Genomic DNA, 20,578 nt, shown 5'->3' with positions numbered 1-20,578 from the left:
AGGACCTTTTGCCTCAGTCAATAGTTTTCTTTGAGCAGTCATGCATCTAAAGCCCAGATTCCATGGTAGTGGCTCAGTCTGGTGCTCAAAAGACATTGCCACTTCTCCTTTTGAACTGAAGGTCACTACAATATTTCTTTAGGACATGGTTCTGCCATCCTTACTCATGTCATCTAGCGTCTCACTCTGGAAATAGCACCATTGAACTCAGTGTGAGGAACGGTGGCAGAACCAGGCCCTGAGATTTTCTTTTGTTCAAGGTAGTGTTTTTGGGTTGTGATTACCTTAGCCAGAAGCCTGGGAGAAACCGCAGTCTTTTTCTGCAAATTCCCACTAGCTGCGTTGCACCCTGGCAAAGCAATCTTGAAAATTGTGCCCTGTGTCAATCCAAAGCAAAATTCCATCTTTAGTATTATTCAGTAGTCTCTCGTGTATCCTCCTCTTCCAGCATGAAATGTAACATGGAAAGGATCATGCACTCACTGCCTGATGCGAACGGAGCCATTCAATGTTACTTGAGGAGGACAAAAACATTCAGCTCGCTTGATCAACTCTGTCTCTTTTGGAGCAACATAAAAAGACAAAGCAGCTTCAAAAGCATGGAATCACTGGAAAAATCTTTAAATCGAGATTGGACGTTTTTCTAAAAGATATGCTGTAGTTCAAATGGGAGTTAACTCAGGGAAGGTGTTATACAGAACGTCAGGCTAGATGATCAGTGATCCCTTCCGGCTTTATGATTCATGAATCTATGATTTCTTGATGGACTCCTTCAGCTAACCTTGAAGCATATCTCCAGGAGGATACCTGATTCTGTACCAGTGAAAGCCCATCAGACCAGCAGTCCTGGGCAGAATGTGGTGCAGCTTCTACTGAAGTAACTTGCAAAGCAGCCACCTGGTAATACGTCAACTCGTCTACTAAATATTGTAAGGTAGACATTACCAGCTGGGCTGATGCAGCTTTTGTCCAGCACATGCACAGAGGTATAATTCAGAGATCAAATAAAACAATAATTAAAGATCTTCTAAACCTAGCTGGATGTGAAATCTTAATATTATGTAGCAGAATGGCTTAGAGCTGGGGATATTAGTAGCTAGACAGTACAACCATGGCAGATGAATGGCTAAGGGGAAAAAAACAAAGTAATTGAGGTAAATCAGATGTGGCTGATACAAAATGATTCATCTATGCACGTATCCTGATAGAACAATGTACTATGTCTAATAGTATGGTAGGTACAACGTTATTTTGGCCGAGCATGCTGGTGAGTGCTGGAATGCTGGCTTCTCTCTGCACATGGTGTTAGAAAAGCAGTCTATGGTTATATTCAGTCATCAGATAAAGAGTCAATACATTCAGCAACAGAGTAAAATGAACAAGGACCATATTCAGAAAAGAAATTCGACCCATTCAGAGACCAATTTGTAAAAAAAACAGTGCTCCCACATTCAGTTCAATATACCTGAACATCAAGTGGCACATATCCCAGTGAATAGTGGTTCCTTGTCATATGTATGGTCAGTATGACAAGAGAACCTTGGATTATATTAACCACCAATACATCCTTTAAGTACCCGGAGTCTACCAAGAATTCCAGGCTAGCGTTGATATTGGCTGCAGTGCCTCATACAGCATAGTAAAGGTGCAGATTACAGTAGCCTTGAGCAGTCTTGACTTGCTTTCCTTTTTTTACACTGTGGCTGGAGGGGATTATATCGGGTAATCCCTCTTGGAAGGCAACACCCTATTGCACTGGTGAAAACTGAACAAGCCATGTGTACCACGTCATGCCCTTTTTAGGCTCCTTTGTTCCCTGGGGGTAGCATCTTTTGGTCTATCTTACATCTCATTCTCTCAAATGGCATGTAACTTGTATGTTTGTCAAACATGGTTCATGCAGATGAGGTCCAATGATCTTAAAAATACCTCACCAAAATACCCCACCTATCCAATGGAGAATGCCCTCTACTGGTGCCACTCCCAATCCTTTGCACTAAGCCCTGGGGTCTCCTTTCCAGGGCCGGCTCCAGGCACCAGCTTAACAAGCAGGTGCTTGGGGTGGCCAAGGGAGAGGGGCGGCACCTCCGGCAATTCGGGGGCAGCAGGTCCCTCCTTCCCTCTAGGAGCAAAGGACCTGCTGCTGAACTGCCACCACCCATCACCGCATTTTTTTTTTTCCCTTGGGGCGGCAGAAATGCTGGAGCCGGCCCTGCTCCTTTCCCAATGTACTGCCAATTTAGGTTCCCCTTTAATTTTTCCTGACCCAACTCTTGTGACTGAGGCTTCTGTTCAAGGTGATCTGGCCTCATTTCCCTCTGGGTATCAGGAGGAAGCAAGAGGATGGCAGTTAGGAAGCTCCATTAACAGGCGCCCCAGGGGAAGGGAAGGGAATACTGTCTGCCTCCTCAGGTTACCTGAGCACTGCACATGCAGGAGGGCTTGCAGAGAAAACAGAGCAAACAGTAGAGCATGAAGGTCCAGAGGGATACTTATGTGCAACATCTCTTCCCTGTAGCCACTGTACTCTCTGCTCATGCAAGCTGCACAGGGGAGGGGATTGCAGGGACAACCCAGCAAAGAACCTGGGGGGTCTCTCTTTGCAATCCCCAGAGATCAGCAGCCATCAGCCTCTTCTAGCTAAAATCCAACACAGTCCAGCTCGGACTCCTTGTAATGATGCTTCCCATTCATCTCTGGAAACTGCATCCAGGGGAGGGGCAGAGTTCTCTTTGCAAGGCAGATTCAAGCTTGACTGTAACAGGTTTAAGCAGGTTTCCACTCTGGAGCATGCTGGCTGGGTCCATGCAAGCCCCAAACTTTCTGTCAGTTGGCCCTACGAGGATTAAAAGGAGCCAAATTTGTACTGAATTTGGAGGCAGAGGAGAGACAAGGATTGAAACAGAAAGGAAGGTGCACGGGGAGGCAGAGAGGCTGTGTGAGGAAGCTATTCAACTGGAGAAGGGCCAGGTTATGCTGCAACACTGCTGGAGCATTAGCAAATGACCCTTCCTTCTCTTTTCCTCATTAAGGCTTTGCCAACCCACCCACTGCAGGTGGTGTGTCATTACCTTGTGTGGACAGTGGTAGGGGAGGCAGGGTCGTCTTTGGGTGACAGGAATCCTTGTGGCTAGGAGTCTCAGCAGCAATTGCTGCTTTAGGCCTATGCAGCTGCATTAATCCCTGCCCTTTGAGGGGTCCCACTTCTCACTCCCATCATCCCAGCTGGTTCCCTGTCCGTGACCCCGTTTGACTCTGGGGCCCAAGGGCTCTGGCAGGGGGTGAATTTCATAACAGCTCTTCCCACCCCTGCTTGGAAAGCTGCACGTTGGCTCCATCTCCTGGCCATATAAGGGAGAATCCTCAAGGAGCTATAGAGCTTCACTCAGAGGTAAGGGATTTGCTACAGCCTGAGGGGGTCACAGGCAGGGAGGAGGGGTGCTGTGGATACAGGGATGTGTGGGAGTTTGGACATCAGTGGGAAGCGAGCTGGACAAGCCCCTCATGGGTTATTTCACACACAGCCACACAAAACCTAGGCCCAACTCTGTTCTCTGGGTGGCACGTGTCATTATCCAGAGAGGCAAGTGGGGGGTGGGGAGATGAACTGCTTTTTGCCAGTTCCTGAGATCCAGATTTCTGCACGATGCCAGTCAGCCTTGCCCTGGTGTTTTTTATTGGGCCTGATTCTCCACTGCTCTGCACTCTGCAGATAGGGACACCAGTGCAAAGAGTGTAAAATGCTGTTGGCCTGGCAGCTTGTGACAGTCCCTTTGCACAGGGGCCACTGTTTGTGTGGTACCTGGCAGTAATGAGTCAGGCTCATCGTTCCCATTTGACCTTTCACTTCCCTAACCTGGGGGGAGGGCAGTTTCGCCACACATGCTGCAATCATAAAGCTGCCCTGCTTATGGGTTTTCTTTCTGTAGCACTTCCTCAATCTGGTGGGGGCGGGAAATGACAGGCTAACAGTGATGTATTCAGAGTGAGATCCCTGAGGCCCTGCAGAGGGTTCCCAGTACATCCAGACTAACAGAACCACAGGGGTGGGGCACTGTTTGCTCCCAGTCCCCTAGAGGAGAGAACGGTCTGGTCCTTTCTGTAGCTCACCTGGACACCAAGGAGCTGAAAGGATGTCTCTTCCCCGTCAGCTGCGAGACAAGAGGTGAGTTCCCCAGACACACTGCGTTACCACTCTGCTCTTTCCCTTTTGCTTGGACACAGGCCTTTTTGAAGAGACATTGCCTGGGTGTGGCTGCAGCCACCAAAACATTAGGCTTCCTTTGTGCGTGTGGGAGCCCTCAATTTTTAAATAGGAATAGCCGCCCTGGTGCTATCGGGGGGGCCCATGGAAAGCTTCCCATTCAGGGAGGGCAGTGGGTATTTGCCTCTTTGTCCTCCCTGCAGCTCCACCAGGGGAGGGTAACTTTAAACTGCAGCTGGGGCTCCACAGCAAAGGCAGGCTGGGACAGCATCTGTACATCCCATGGCTGCTCTAACAGCAAGTGGTGGCACCTCCCAAGTTTGGAGTGGTGCTGACTAACTCCAGAAGAGCAAGGGATTGTGGGCAACTTCCACCACTCCAACGCCCTTCTGGGTGGACTCTCCACCGCCAGAGGCCCCTTGTTCTGGGGTTTGATGGCAGAAGGGTGACTTGATCCCCCTTCCATAGTCTTTGCTGAGTGGGAAAGTATTCCATTTGCTAGAACTGGAAACCACCTTTTCCCCATTCCCACTGCTCCTCCACTTCGTCCTCCAGCACTTTTACTTCAGGCTTAACACACAGAGAGCTCTTACATGGTGGCATGTGACTGAGGCAAATGAATTTGTGCTTCTCTGTTTTTATCAAGGGGGTTGGGCAGAGAAGGGCCTGAAAATAAGGTGAAAATTGTCTGGTCAGACCTGTGAGCCGATTACTATTTATTGTGTATACAGACAAAAGTGAGAGAGGTGCCCATGCTCACCGTAGGCCAAGGCAGACTGGTCTATAATCATTATCCTAATGTAAGTGGGGGAATGGTCCTGCTATTGTAAGGAACTTTCCTGGCTTATACACTACCCCAGTGGACTTAGCTAGCAGAAGGATCTGAGTCCCTGCTCCCACTCCCTTTACCCGGAGGCCTGCCTGACCTCAAAGGCTCCCCTTCCACTCTGCTGTGTGGCAGAGTCCTTGTAATCCCAACAAGGCTGGGCCCAAGATTCATGGGGGGCTAGGGTGTCCCCACTCTGGGGTGCTCTTTCTGCTCTGGATGCTTCCCTGACCCACTGACCATTGCATATAGTTCAAAGCAAATACAATTTATTAAACAACAATCAATTAAAAAGAATAAGTAAGAAATGGGAAAGGTTAAAGGAAAACCTGTCACCCCACTCTGTGGCACGGGGACGTCCCAAACAGTGTCTTTGGAACGTCAGGGCAGTTCAGTCTGTTCCTCACACGTCTCAGGCCCTGGCTGTGCTGCAGGGATGCTGCAGGTCTGACACTTGCTCTGGCGGAGGCCACAGGCACTCAGGCTGTAGACAGCAGGACCCTTCTTCTCAGCATCAGCCCCCCCCTTGTTGGGGTTATGATCAACCCCCCCAAGTCTGGCCTGCAGAGCCTCTTGGCTGAGGTGTCTCCCTGCACTGGGCCTGCTGCCCAGGGTCCCCCTCACTTTCCCCAGCTGCTCACTGTACCCGGCTCTGGACTGCTCCAGCCCCAGCTCCACCACTCTGCCTCAGCCCCAGCCCTGCTACTGCTCTGCCTCCAGCTCAGCTCCCCGGGCTGCTCCTCTAACCCCTCTCTGGCTCTGGCTGCTGCTCTCTCCTTAGCTCCGCCCTTCTGGGCAGGCAGCTCCAGCTCACACTGAGAAGGACGGGACCCCATGCTCCTGACTCTCTCATTGGCCTGCCTGCCTCATCAATCAGCCTGACCTGGAGCATTGGCCTCTCCCCATTGGTCCTGAGGACAGTCAATCTCAGGGTCTTGATTCCTCATCAGCCTTTCCCCTTTCTTTTGATCCTGGGAAAGGGCCAACCAAAAACCCCACTACGTTTCAGAAAGGGGCCAACAGTCCCCTTACACCAAGTTTTCTAGACACTGTAGGATGGTCGAGAATGTGCCCCGAGACAATGTTATCTGCCAGCAAAAGTGCGCTAACCCAGACCCTTTGGTGTGTAGCCCTGCTGGTGTGGCTGGACCTTAGAGCATGGGGGCTGATTTTCAGACTCACTGTGTACCCACAGCTCTCACTGACTTCAGTTGGAGTTGTACATATTCAATGCCCCTGAAAATCAGACCTCAGAGGTCTATACAGTCATCCTTGCAGTTTGTGGGGTCCCAGGCTTCCAGAAAGAGAAATTGGGGCATGAGTTGCCTTCTTCTTGCTTCTGTTGCTGTCTGGTGCCTGGCAGCAAGATGTTGCCTCCCCAACCTGGCTCTACTGCCTGCGAGGGAGATAGGACCAGCCCAAGAGTTGCAGAGCTTACATGGAGCCATTAGTTTGCTTGTGCCAAAGGTCAACACCAGCTGTAGTAACCCAGCTCTTTTTTTCTCTTGCCTTTCAGTGACTTTGACCAGCTTCCAAATGAGGTGCCTGTCTCCGCTAACATTGCAGATGCCCAAGAGAAGAGTGGCTTCACCAGTTACTATGTAAGAGAGAGACTCTCCATGTGCTCACAGGCGTGACTGGCTCAGCATTGGGTCAGGGAAATAGGATGCAACCTGCCTGGCCTGATGCCGCTAGGCATGACCTGCTGTCTATACAGCCTTCTGGTCTCCATGTTGTCGGGTGGGGCCTGCCTTCCTCTGGAATGGGGAGATGTCTGTCTCAGGTGCACCCTGACAATCCAAGTACCTGTGGGTGTTGCCTGACAGTGATGGGCTCTTTGGCACTGCCTGTTTCCTAAGTCTTTCCATAGCCTTGTTTAGGAGATTCAATGGGGATAGAGAGTCTGACAGGGAATAGCCTATCCTGGCACATGCAAATTAGGAAGCTCCCTCCTCCACAGAAGAGGATGTCCGATCTGGACAGTGAATCACTGGAGCACCAGGGAGGAGAACGGGAGGGAAGGAGGAATGAGGGGCGTGAGATGTGCGAAGAGTGAGCTCTGGATGAGGCCAGCTCAGTATGCCCTCTGCTGGGTAGGCTCCTCTTGCCAGAGGCATTGACCACCGATCTCTCACTGAGGGACTGCAGGGTTTAGACTCGGCTGCAATAAGTCTTGGCTGCTATCTGCTTAAGTCTCCTGGGAGTGACTGGGTGCCACTTGGCACAGGTTCAATGCTTGGGAATCAGGCCGTCCATTAATCATAGCAAACCAATCTGTTTGGGAAATCGGCGGGAGTACTTTCTGGTGGTTGGAGCAGGGGACCTGGAGTCAGGAAATCTGGGCACTGTTTCTGACTCTGCCGCTGACTTGCTGCATGACCAAGGACAAGGCTCCTAGGCCAGAATGTTCAAACTTGTGCGCTTGAAGTCAGCGAGAGTTATGGATGCTCAGGACCTCTGAAAACCAGGACCTTAAATTAGGGGCCTAAACGGGGATTTAAGATGTCCAAGGCACCCAAGCTTGAAAATATTATCTTTAATCTCTTAATTTCCCCACCTGTCAAATGGCAGCCATAAAGTGGTGTCCTGCCCTCTGATGGAAGGTGTTATAGGAGAGTAAAGTATTCTTGTTAGCATTATCTAATGCCTCAAATCCTCCCAGGTTTGCTGTTTGTTTCCTACTATGCCATCAAGCAGTCACAGTGACATGATCCATGGGAAACCTGGGGACACAGGCAAAATCAGCCTGGCATGGTTATTATTTTATAGCACCCAAAATGCCAGGTTCTTAACAGAAGGCTTCCCTTCAGCTCCAGCCTCCTGAGAAAACAGCCCAGACAGTGGACGGCTGGCTATACGCATTTGCTCTGTGCCTCACTTGCACTCTGTAGATCTTATTAGGTATGCATGTGACCCTCACTCCCTCTTCCCCTTCAGGTGTTTGTCATTGAGGTGAAGACAAAAGGAGGCGGCAGATACTTGATCTTCCGCCGCTACCGCCAGTTCTACGCCCTGCATAGCAAGCTAGAGGAGAGATATGGGGCAGAGAATAAAAGCAACACCTTTGCCTTCACCCTCCCCGTGTTGCCAGGTACGCTGTTGTCGAATGCAGCCCCGTGTCTGCTCCTAGACATCCTTAGTAGTTATTCCAATCCAAGCTTCTCCTAGTGGAGCTCATTGTAGGGAAGGATGCCGGAGTGCTGGCTGTGAGAACCAGCTCCCAGCAATGGGTGTTGTAGAGATCAGTGCAGGTGCAGTGGCTGAGGGATCTCCTCCAGCAAGGGACACTGACATGTGGAAAGCTGGAAATCCTTTCGCCTGTATTTCTTGTCTCGGATGCTACTGGCATGTTGCTTCCTTCCTATTTTCTTTTTGGTAACTCTTATGGTTTGTTGGTTTTGTGCTTTCCAGGAAAGGTTTATGTTGGTGCGAAAAAGGAGATTGCAGAGAGCCGGATTCCTATCCTCAATATTTACATGAAGGTAAAGCTTCAACTTAGAGTTGAGGTTGCTGTGGGCATACAGAGTCAATGCTTTGGATAGGTCCCATTTGAAATCATCTTGGATAGCTATGTCCACCCCAGCAGGGGGTACCTGGCTCTCTTTATGGTGCTCACCCTGGGACACCCTACTTTCCCGAGGCACCATAACACTGGGGAGAGAACTCCTTCGTGTGCAGGTTGATTATGGGCCCTGTATTAAATGAGTGGCTGACTGGGGCCTGCAGCAGCTGATGGGCTGATAGGCAGTGATAGGGAGCCTTCCACTGCCCAGCTCTGCCCTCTCCCCACAGAAATTGCTGTGATTCTCGGGTGGGGGGATGACAGGAAGAGGGTGAATGTCCCTGGAGTAAATCAGGCACACTGGCAACACATTGGCCAAGGCCAGTGAATAGAGGCAAAACCAGAAGCTGCTCAACCCTGTCCCGCTTAGCAGGGGGATTTCTGACAGTGATGTACCTCCTCTGTGTGTCGGTAGATTGGAGAGATGTTTCCATTACCCAGGTAACATACAGGGCGGATCTTTCCCACTGCTGTTACTCTGCTCCCTTGTCTCCCCGACACAGAAGCTGCTCTGCCTGCCCAGCTGGGTGCTGATGGATGAAGACCTGCGACTGTTTTTCTACCAGTCGGAGTTTGACTGCGAGCAGGTGCCGAAGGGGCTGCGGCGGCTTCGCCCACGCACTCGCCGAATGTAAGCCTCTGATGTGTTTCCTCTTGGGTGCCTGCTCGAAGGGAGGGTGTCCAGCGCCCTTTGGGGAGAGGGAATTGGGGAGTCCAAGTGTGTCCCCCAATAAGTCAGTCAAGTCCTACTCTACTGCTTGTCTGTGCCATGTAAACTGGACTGTTCCCACCCTCAGTAGCTAAAACCCTCCAGTATTCAGGCTGCATTCTGTCTAAGGCAAGAGAAATGCTGAAAGGCCATCGGCACTGTTTTAAAATGGTGCCCCACTCATTGCGCTAGTGACTCTGTCCCGGTGATCTCTGTAGGGAGCTGTGTGTGGTGTGGGCAGGCCAGGGTTGGGGGCTTGATCCTGCACTGCTGAAGTCAATGGGAGTTTTGCGATTGACCTCAACAGCAGTTGGATCAGATCTTAAATGAATGTGGAGACTCAATTGGTCCCCATGCCTCACCGGAGCAGGGGCCTATCCTCCAGAGCAGCGCTGGGATCCCACAGGAGATCTGCGCTGTGTAGAACAAAGGAGAATGAATTCCCCTCTCAACCCCGTGTGTGTGTGTGTGTGTGTGTGTGTGTGTGTGTGTATGTTGAATTAACACAATCCTTAAGGCTGAGATTTTTCCAAGGGAACTAACTAGCTCTCCAGGGCAAGTCTAGGGTTACCATACATCCGGATTTTCCCAGACATGTCCGGCTTTTTGGGCCTCAAATTCCCGTCCGGGGGGAAATCCCCAAAAGCCGGACATGTCCGGGAAAATCGGGACATGCGGGGCCGGGCCGGCGGCCAGCGGTGCTGGGCCGGGGGTGCGGGGCCGGCGGTACGGGGGCCGGGAACCGGCGGTGCCGGCCCGGGGGCTGGGCTGGGGGCCGGGGCCGGGGGTGCTGGGCCGGGGGCTGGGGGTGCTAAGCTGGGGGCCAGGCTGGGGACTGGCGGTGCTGGGCCGGGGTCGGGCCAGCGGTGCTGGGGCGGGCCGGGGGTGCTCGGCCGGGGGCTGGCCCGGGGCCGGCACCCCAGGGCCCGAGCCGACCCAGGCTGGAGACGCCGGGGGGGCCAGACTGGGCCGCGCCTCCTCCCCCCACCCCCTCCCTTACCTGCTTCAGGCTTCCCGCGAATCAAATGTTCGCGGGAAGCAGGGGAAGGGGCAGAGTTGGGGCGGGGACTTTGGAGAAGGGTGGAGTTAGGGCGTGGGCGGGGCTGGGGGCAGGGCCGGGGCCCCGTGGAGTGTCCTCTTTTTGGACACTCAAAATGTGGTAACCCTAGACAAGTCTGACTTCCCCGCTCAGCACAGCGGGAGGGAGGGATTCCTCCAGAGCGGGGTTGGTAAGGGAGATCTAAGACTGAGTATACGGTTTGAATTCCCCTCTGTGCTCAGCAGAGGGCTTTGCCAGGGAAGGTTTGCTGCTGTGACACACCAGAGCTGAGAACACTGGGGTTAATGTAGTCGTGTCTGCGTCTATTTGCTTGACTCGCATGTCGTGCACAGATACTCTGGTGCTTTGTAAAGTGACTTGGATCACCTGCCTCCTAGAGGGTGAGGAAGCAAAGACTGTGCTATTCAGATGCTTTTCTTACCACTAGAAAGGGGTGTTTACCTTCCCATTGTCTCCTTCCTCTGCAGCAAAAGCATTATGCACCAGGAGCCTGGTTTTGACCGCATGGCAGCCCCGCGGGCTGAGGTGGGTGCCCTGTGCAGCATGCAGCAGGTTGTAAACAAAGCTGCTTTTCCACTCAGGGATCTCTTATTACATCTGTGCCGTTCTTGGGAGAGGTTCATGTGTTGCGGGAGGAGGGAAAATGCAATAAGCATAGATAGGAAATTCCTCTCACTCCAGTGCAGGAGAGGGGAAGGGTAGGAGAGACCAGCATGGGGTGAAGCAGAGGACTGAAGATATATATAGATATATATATAGATATATATATATGAGAGAGAGACACACACACACACACTGACTGAATTCCCCCTCTCAGTTGAATAACAGGAGGGTCTTATTGGAGGATCAATAATAGCTGAATCTCAGAAATGACAGAACAGAGAGAACTCACTGCCAACTTTTCTGTATTTAGAGGGGGTCACCCACAGACTCACTCTCAGGCTCCGATTCAGCAAAGCACTTAATCACATGCTTAGCCTGAAGTATGTATTTAAGTCCCATTGCTTGCTGTAAGATAAGCATGTGCTTAAATGCTCTGAATCGGGGCCTGCGGCATTCTCATCACCAGGACTGGAAGAGCGAGGAAAATCCAGTCCTCAGACCTAAGCTGAGAAGGGGAAGCTCTTACAAATGGAAAGGGGCGGGGAGAGAATGTGAAAGAGTGGGGGAAAGGAGGGAGGGAGATAAAACAGGGAAGGTAAAAGTAGATGGGACAAGGCTGAATCAGACCAGAGATTTCATGGGGAGAGAGGGGTTTGGGGGAAAAGAGAACGTTTCAATAAACTGAAACCTCGTGAAAGGGGGAAACACTTACAGAGCTAATAGTCCTAGGGAAAAGTTGGGCATTGGGAAAGAGACTCAAAATCTAGGAAGATACATGGAAAATAGGAAGAGCAAAGGGAAAAGGAGAAGAACAAAGGGGATGGCAAGTTCCTGCCCCCCTCCCCCACCGCTTCCCTTTTAATTGGGTAGAAAACTTTGAAACTGGATTTTGAATCTGCCATTTGATGGCGATTTGGATGTTTCCAGCTGATTTAAAAATAATCTTTCCTGGCTTTGGGAAAGAAGAGTTGACACTCCTTCCTCAGCCGCAGCTCCCGTTGGGTATTTGTAAGGCTGACTGCATTCCCTTCTGTCACTAGCAGGAAGTGGGGTCTCTCCAGGGCATGCGGCTGGACGCCTGCACTTTCCTGTTTGAGCAAGCAGAGGCGGCTCAGAGTTTTTTCCTGAGTTGAAGTGTTTTTTTCCCTCTGCCAAGACACAAGACACTTACACTCTGAAGCCTCTTTGGGAGGCCCTTCTTAAGAGAGACACTAAGCTTCTTTTTTGGGGCCCCAGGGTGGAATATGTTGGTATCCTCTTGCTTCGCTAAGACCAATGTTGTCCCCTTACTAAAACTCAGTGGGGGTGTTCTGTTTGGCTAGCTCCCAGTACCCAAAGAAAGGGGCAGGGTCGATGGGAAATCAGGACCCTGAGACTGACAGTTCCCAGGGGCAATGGGGAGAGGCCAATGCTCCAGGTCAGCCTGATTGACAGGGTGGGCAGGCTAATGAGGGAGTCAGGGAGGGTCCTGTCCTCCGTGTGAGCTGGAATTGCCTGGGTCAGACAGAGTGGGGCTGAGTTAAGGAGAAAGCAGGGCCAAAGCTGAGCTGGGAGCAGAGCTGTGCCAGCCAGAGGGGCCAGGAAAGCAGCCCAGGAAGCAGGTCAGAGCTGGGAGCAGAGTCACAGAAGCAGCCCACAGAGCCGACCTGTGCTGGGAGGGGAGCTGCAGCAACCAGGGCCAGAAAAGCAGCGCAGGGAGCTGGAGGCAGAGTGGGGCTGGGGCTGGATCTGTCCGGAGCCAAGTGCAGTGAGCAGCTGGGGAGAGCGAGGAGGGACCCTGGGCAGCAGGCCCAGCGCAGGGAGATGCCCCCAGTCAAGGGGCCCTGCATATTATGTAAGCGGGGGAATGGTCCTGCTATTGTGGGGAACTTTCCTGGCTTATACACTACCCCGGTGAAATGGGCTAGCGAAAGGATCTGAGTCCTCGCTCCCTGCCTGACCTCAAGAGCTCCCCTTCCACTCTCCCGTGTGGCAGAGTCCTCGTAACCCCAACGAGTCTGGGCCCAGGATTCCTGGGGGGCTCGACCCCCAACCTTGTCATGGTCACTTAGGGCAGGGGCTAGGGTGTCCCCACTCCGGGGTGCTCTCTCTGCACTGGATGCTTCCCTGACCCACTGATCATTACATATAGTTCAAAGCAAATACAATTTATTGAACAGCAATCAATTAAAAAAATCAGGAAAAACGGGAAAGGTTAAAGGAAAACCCGTCACCCCGCTCTGTGGCACGGGGATGTCACAACCAGCGTCTCTGGAATGTCAGGGAAGTTCAGTCTGTTCCTCACAAGTCCCAGGCCTCTGGCCCTGTACTGCAGGGATGCTGCGGGTCGGACACTTGCTCTGGCAGTGGCCACACGCTTTCAGGCTCTGGGTGGCAGGACCCTTCTTCCCAGCATCGCCCCTGCCCCATCGGGGTTACGATCCCCCTCCAAGTCTGGCCTGCAGGGCCTCGGCTTCCTGACTCACCTGCCCGCCCTGTCAATCAGGCTGGCCTGGAGCATTGGCCTCTCCCCATTGTTCCTGGGGACTGTCAGTCTCAGGGTCCTGATTTCCCATCAACCCTTCCCCTTTCTTTTGGTACTGGGAGCTAGCCAATCAAAACACCCCCACACAAAGGAAAGGAGGCTGCAGCCAAGGGGAAATGCCATGGAAAGGTTTACGCAGAATGTATTCTGGAACAAAGGGATTCCAGCGAGACTTTGCCTTTGAACTGCCCTGCTCTGGGGATGCACACTTCCATACCTGGGCACTAGCAGCTCGGAATTGTCTCAAAAACAGAAATTGTTTGGGCCATGGTTTTGCCCTCTGGCAGATCTGAATGTTCAGATTAAGGCTATTAAAAACTATGGGCTCAGTTGCTTTGAGATCCTTTTCAACTGCTGAAGACAGCAGCTCTTGGCTCAGTCATTCTCCATGGCATCTGTACCCTTTTTTTATTAATAGTTACTATCGTTTATGTAGTTTATAAAAGCCTGTTTAGAGAGTTATTTATATAAGTCACTAGCGAGAGGGGATCCGGTGTCTATCCTCCTTTATGAGAACCACCATCTTCTGAGCGCTCAGTCTTTATTTGTTGTTCTGAATAGCAGAAAGGATCTGAGGGGCTTGGGGCTCCAGTTCCCTATATGACCTTGCGCAAACATTTGGATCTGTGATGGGAAGTGCATGCTGCTCCAACTCTCCCTGCTTTCCTGATTGCTCCAGCTCTCCGTGTGCATCTCAATAGCAGGGATCTATTAGGCAATATACTCCCAAGAATGTGAGTTACAGGGAAATAACCTTTCCCTGTCCGGCGCATTCACAGGAAAAGCAGGAAAGCAGAGTTCTGTAACTCTGAATTTATCATTGAAATGGTGATTATTTCCCCCAGGCACTGTTTGACTTTCTTGGAACCAGTACACTGGAGTTGAACTTCAAGAAGGGAGACTTGATCTATCTACTCAGCAGGATCAACAAAGATTGGCTAGAGGTAAGACTGAGGTTACTGGGGCTATGCTAGAGTTTCTGAGCTCTCAGGGTACATCTGACGTTAGTCCATGAGAGACTAAGGCCCAGATCCCTCATCCTGACTTCCAGTGATTTCAATGGAAATTAGTAGTCTAAATAATTTTGAGGATCTGGGATTAAGCTTCTATCTCCATATTCCAGGGTCCTTCCTTTCTAGGCTCTGTTTGGATTTTAGGTTTCCTCTCCTCTGGCGCTTGTGTTTCACTTGTACTCTCTTTGCCTGTAGTGCACTCTAGAGTATGTAGAGATGAGTAGAACACACACAGGCCACAGAAAAGAGAAGGAAACTCCTGTTCAGATGTGATTGCTTGTGTTTGCATTATTTGTGACACACTGCCCTCCAGCCCCACCTGCACTGCCCTGTTTTGGGGGGACTTGGACACTATGGGGAGGTAATGAGACTGGGCTGCGGGAGCATGCAGGATGTCTGCTGATACGGTATCTCTGCTTTCTATAAGAGGACAGCCTTCATGGGGAAGTATCTGATGTTTGTATATCATACACTGCCCCAGTCCTTCTGTAGCCAACCACCTAGTTCAATATTCCTGTTATAGGTACGACATCAGGTCACTTCCACTGCACTCATCTCATTATGTTGATATAGTCTACTTGGACTTTCAGAAAGCCCTGGACATGGTCCTATATCAAAGGCTCTTAAGCAAAGTAAACAGCCATAGGATAATGAGGGAAAGTCCTCTCATGGATGAATAACTGGTTATGAGATAGGAAACAAAGGATAGGAATAAATGGTCAGCTTTCACAGTGGAGAGAGGTAAATATCTGGGTCCCCCAAGGATCTCTACTGGGACCAGTGCGTTCAACATATTCATAAATGATTTGGAAAAGTGAGGAAAACAGTGAGGTAGCAAAGTTTGCAGATGATACAAAACTACTCAAGATAGTTAAGTCCAAAGCTGACTGTGAAATTACAAAGGGATTTCACAAAACTGGGTGACTGGGTGACAAGTTAGCAGATGAAATTCAGTGTTGATAAATGCAAAGCACATTGGAAAATATAATCCCAACTATACATACAAAAATGATAAGGTCTAAATTAGCTGTTACCACTCAAGAAAGACCTTGGAGTCATTATTTATAGTTCTTTGAAAACATCTACTCAGTGTGCAGCAACAGTCAAAAAAGCTACAGAATGTTAGGAACCATTAGGAAAGAGAGAGATAATAAGACAGAAAATATCATAATGACATTATAAAAATCCATTGTATGCCCACACCTGGAATACTGTAGGCAGTTCTGGTCAACTCATCTCAAAAAAGATGTACTGTATTAGAACTGGAAAGGGTACAGAGAAAGGCAACAAAAATGAAAAGGGATTAGACTAAAGAGACGTCTTAGGGGTGGTATGGCTGAGGCCTATAAAATCATGAAAGGTGTGGAGAAAGTGCATAGGGAAGTGTTAGTTACCCCTTCACAGAACATAAGAACTGGGGGTCATCCAATTAATAGGCAGCAGGTTTAAAACAAACAAAAGGAAATACTTCTTCACACAATGTGCAGTCAACCTGTGGAACTCACTGCGAGGGCATGTGGTGAAGGCCAGAAATGCAACTAGGTTCAGAAAAGAACTCTATCAGTCCATGGACGATAGGTCCATCAAGGGCTATTAGCCAAGATGATCAGGGATGCAACCCCATGCTCTGAGTGTCCCTAAACCTCTGACTGCCACAAGCTGACAGTGGATGACAGAGGATGAATCTCTCAATAATTACCCTGTTCTCTTCATGCCCTCTGAAGCATCTGTCACTGGGCACTGTCAGAGAGAGGATACTGGGCTAGATGGGCCATTAGTATGACCCAGTATGGCTGTTCTTACATGACCACATCTGGGGAATTCTGGTGGTTATCTCCATGGAAATGACATACATTTCCACAGCAGATCACATGTAGCAAAAATAGTGCCCTCTTTGTCATTCTTTTCCTTCCACTTGTCTTAGGGAACCGTCCACAATGCCACCGGAATCTTCCCATGTGCTTTTGTGAAGATCATTCAAGACTTACCCCCGGAGGAGGGCACTATCAATTGGCTGCGCTGCTATTACCAAGATGACACTGTCAGCATCATCAGGTAAGGAGACGATGCTTTCAGGTGACTGCTGGAGAGATGTCCAGACTCCTGCAGCCCAGTCAGGGATCTGCTCTGATCATATGAGATGACAATGTCTTTTCCCTCTTCTAGGGACATATCAGTGGAAGAGGACCTGAGCAGCACCCCATTGTTCAAGGACCTTATGTCATTAATGAGGTACAGTACAGGCAGATGGAGGTGCAGCCACTATTGGATGCAGAGATTCACTCCCAGGCATATTTCCTAAGTTCCTCCCACTCCTGGCTGTGTTAGGATCCATCCAGCCATCCCAGTGTTCTGGGCTTGACATACTCTTCCCTATTATCCTGGACAGTTGGCAGTTGTCACAACCTGGCCCAGTACCACTCTGTATGGTCCCTAGTCTGTTGTGAAGGGACCCAATGACTGGATCCCATGTGCTCAAGCCAACTGGACCTGGGCAGAGTCTTGTCATTGTTTCTAGCTATGGGACTCTAGGACACACTCCCAGCCTCAGTCCTCTTCTCTGACATCCTTGGGATGTGGGACACCACTGTCCAGCCACCCTAGACATTCATCTACACAGGAGGGAAAAGGCATTGCCACCACCCGTGGAGACATCTGCAATGCACATAAAATGCTCTTATTTTTACAAGTGTTGCCAGCATCATTGAGTGTGCACCTCCACTGAGCAAGTCTTGATAAGGTCTCTGCCTGCCCTGTTTATGATTTGTATTGTCGTAGTGCCTGGAACCCTAGTTATAGACCAGGACCCCATTGGGCGAGGCACTGAACAGTCATCCCCAACATCCCTGCCCCCTTTTGCTAGTCCAGTGTGCCTGGAACTCACAGGCATTGCAGTCACATAGGCGTGGCTGGTTCTCCCAGCTCAGCCCACCAATGCTTTTCCCCACTCAACCCTAAACTTGCCAGCCCTAGGCTTACAGAAATAATGAGTCCAGGCCCTCAAGATTGTGAGATTGGCTTGAGACTCCTGAGACTTCAATCATAAATGTTGGAGGGTTTTTTTTATTTACCTTCTGGCATTTGAGAAGGGTCACATTTTCAGATTATTTTCTCAAGCATGAGGTCTGAGATTCCCATGTAATCAAATGACTCCAGGAGCTGGGGCTTTAAGAAAAACTTGCGATAAAACTGAGAGAGTTGACAACACTATTGATCAGTGACCTCTCTGCACTCTGTTAACACCTCCCTTTGGTCTTGACTTGCCTTGTTCTCTCCAATGTGGTTTTAGCAGGCCTGCGAGCCACTGAGCCATCCATCAGCTGGCTTGGTGTGATGGACAATACCACAAATAACAAGCTGGACACATGGCAGTAGGAGGAAATAGAACTTCACTATAGTTTTAAAACTTGGAATATTAAAAATCAAACACGGGCCAGTTTTCTTCCACTCTTGTAAATAGGGTGACCAGATGATAAAAAGAAAGAGGACACATGGCGGGGGCGGGTCACCGGCGGAGCAAAAAAACACCGGAGTGCGAAATTTCGGGACAAATTGCGGCCCGACCGATGGGACAAATGTCTAAATATCGGGACAGTCATGATTTTGTCAGGACGTCTTGTCACCCTACTTGTAAAGGAAACAAACAAGGGGGAAAGGAGTTGTTTATGAATTTACCAATTTTAAATCGTTTTAATACACTATTAAATCAGTAGACCAATAGACCTGAGAGAGAATGCTGTGTGGCTTGAAAGCTCATCTCTCTCACCAACAGAAGTTGGTCCAAAAAAAGATATTACCTCTCCCACCTTGTCTCTCTCATACCTTGGGACCAACGAGGCTACACCAACACTGCAAACAAATATTAAACCAATAAACTATTTTACTTACTGTAGAGCAGTTCTTTGTTGAGCCACTTATCTAGGAGCTGCTGGTGTAGCATCCCCCACATGTTTGCCCAACCTCTGAAAGGGATAGTAGAAGAAGCATTATAACTTAATTTTGAATGACAGTGGAATTACAGATACATTCAGTAGGCAATACTACTCCTGCCTCCTAACTGCTCCAATTGCAAATTCACCTGTCCCTAGCAGTCTAGCTGACTTTCTGTAATGGTGTTTGAAACACTGTTGTCTACTAGCAGCTAAACTCTATAGCGTGTCCCTAGTGCAGGGGTGGGCAAATTACGGCCTGGGGGCTGCATCCGGTCCTTCAGACATTTTAATTCGGCCCTCGAGCTCCAGCCGCGGAGTGGGGTTGGGGGCTTGCCCTGCTCCGCGCATGCTGGGGCTCTGCTCGGCTCCCAGAAGCAGTGGCATGTCCCCTCCTACGCGTAGGGGCAGCCAGGGAGCTCCGCACACTGCCCCTGCAGCTCCCATTGGCTGGCAACTGTGGCCAATGGGAGCTGCAGGGGCAGCACCTGTGGACGGGGCAGCGCGCAGAGCCACCTGGCCGCGTCTCTGCATAGGAGCCAGAGGGAGGACATGCCGCTGCTTCCGGGAGCTGCTTGAGGTAAGCGCCACCCAGAGCCTGTCCCCCCAGACTCCCTCCTGCGCCCCAACCCCCTGCCCTGATCCCTCGCCCACCCTCCAGATCCCTCTGTCCCAGCCCAGAGCACCCTCCTGCACCCCCAACCCTGCATCCCCAGCCGAAGCCCTCACCCCCTCCCACACCCAACCCCCAATTTCATGAGCGTTCATGGCCTGCCATACAATTTCCATGCCCAGATGTGGCCCTTGGGCCAAAAAGTTTGCCCACCCCTGCATTAGTGAGATGCATTGCTGGCAACCATTTTCAATAAGTAATGGCCTACTGCAGATGTACCCGCAGAGGCCAGTGTTGGAGTGAAGAGCAAAGAGACCCCCGGCCTCAGCTTCATATCTGTATAATGTTAATACACTATGCAGTATGGGGACAGCTGATAGTGTAAAGTCTTGTTGTTAAGAATCTGACACCTCTCATTCATTGCCTTGGGAAGGGTTAAATATCTTCAAAAAGCTGGGTGTGCTGCCATTCTTTAGAGCTCTCCTTAGAGGGCTGCTGTCTCTCGTACACCAATATGCAGTATCTTCCTGGCATTGTTTGAATCCTTTTTTCCTCTCCTAGGAGAGAGTTTGACCGTGATGACATTGTTCTGAATTACCGGGACTCAGAGGGTGACCTGATCCGTCTGGTCTCTGACCAGGATGTTGAACTCATGGTGTCTCAGGGCAGGAGACGGCCCTCCGAGAAGCATTTTTTCCCCTGGAAGTTGCACATCACCCGCCAAGATGACCTCAGTGTCTACAACACCAGCCCAGCAGGAGGCACTAGTCAGGCACTAGCAATAAAAGGACAGTGACTGCCACAGGGAGCTGTTTCAACTGGTGGCTGCACCCCTCCATCCACTGTACCGATTTCTTTTAACTAGGCTTGAGACAGGCAACAATCACAGCAGGATAGATACTGGTGCTCTGGGACATGGAACAACCAGAACAAGTGGACCTACTTCTGCCTGAGAGCAGAAGTGCTGAGGTGTCAGGGGAGCCTGCAAGCCCTCAAAGACTAATTGGACATTGTTAGTAAATGTTAGTAAGCTGGATATAAATAATTGTAACTGTGTGTCAGTGTTGGGTTTGAAGTGTTGTTTTGGCTGGGAAGAGAAGATGTGCTATTGTGGACTATGTGCCTTTACGGGCTGAGCGCCCCAGCATGAAATCTGGGTGGAGCGCAGCAGAAGCTCCAACTGTTGTCATGGGGCCGACTGGAACTGGTCATGGAATAAAGCAGAGCTCTGTCTAATGCCTTTAGCACTGAGTGATCACTGAACACCACCAAAGGGAATGGGAAGGCTGCAGGGGGACCCCAAATGGCCCCTGGGATTCACCATGCTGCTGGGTTACCCTACAGTGAGGAGGATAATTTCGGGGGCTTTTATGACAATCTGTTCCTGCTTGTCTAAGCCCCATCTCCCACAGCAATGTCTCTCTGGGGGCATGAAGATGCCAACATCTCAGGGTCGGTGTTCTCTGATGTCCAGGTCCACTCCACAGATAGTAAATCCAAATGGGAAAGAGTCCCTCAGAAGGGAGGCAATGAAC

The 20,578-nt window shown here is 50.4% G+C and overlaps 1 protein-coding gene across 1 annotated transcript; it reads left to right on the top strand.

Annotated features, from left to right (window-relative positions):
- Positions 1–3,994: 3,994 nt before the first annotated feature.
- On the top strand, positions 3,995–20,273 carry NCF4 (neutrophil cytosolic factor 4). Its single transcript, XM_054032165.1, has 10 exons — positions 3,995–4,165; positions 6,547–6,631; positions 7,968–8,121; positions 8,442–8,512; positions 9,096–9,223; positions 10,829–10,886; positions 14,334–14,432; positions 16,426–16,556; positions 16,668–16,733; positions 19,605–20,273. The coding sequence occupies exons 1-10, from the start codon at positions 4,134–4,136 to the stop codon at positions 19,837–19,839; spliced, it is 1,059 nt and encodes a 352-aa protein (XP_053888140.1). The 5' UTR covers positions 3,995–4,133; the 3' UTR covers positions 19,840–20,273.
- The last annotated feature ends 305 nt before the right edge of the window (positions 20,274–20,578 follow it).

Source organism: Malaclemys terrapin, chromosome 1, assembly GCF_027887155.1.
Source record: "Malaclemys terrapin pileata isolate rMalTer1 chromosome 1, rMalTer1.hap1, whole genome shotgun sequence".
Lineage (NCBI taxonomy): Eukaryota > Metazoa > Chordata > Testudines > Emydidae > Malaclemys > Malaclemys terrapin.
This window is presented reverse-complemented; position numbering and strand designations above follow the sequence as displayed.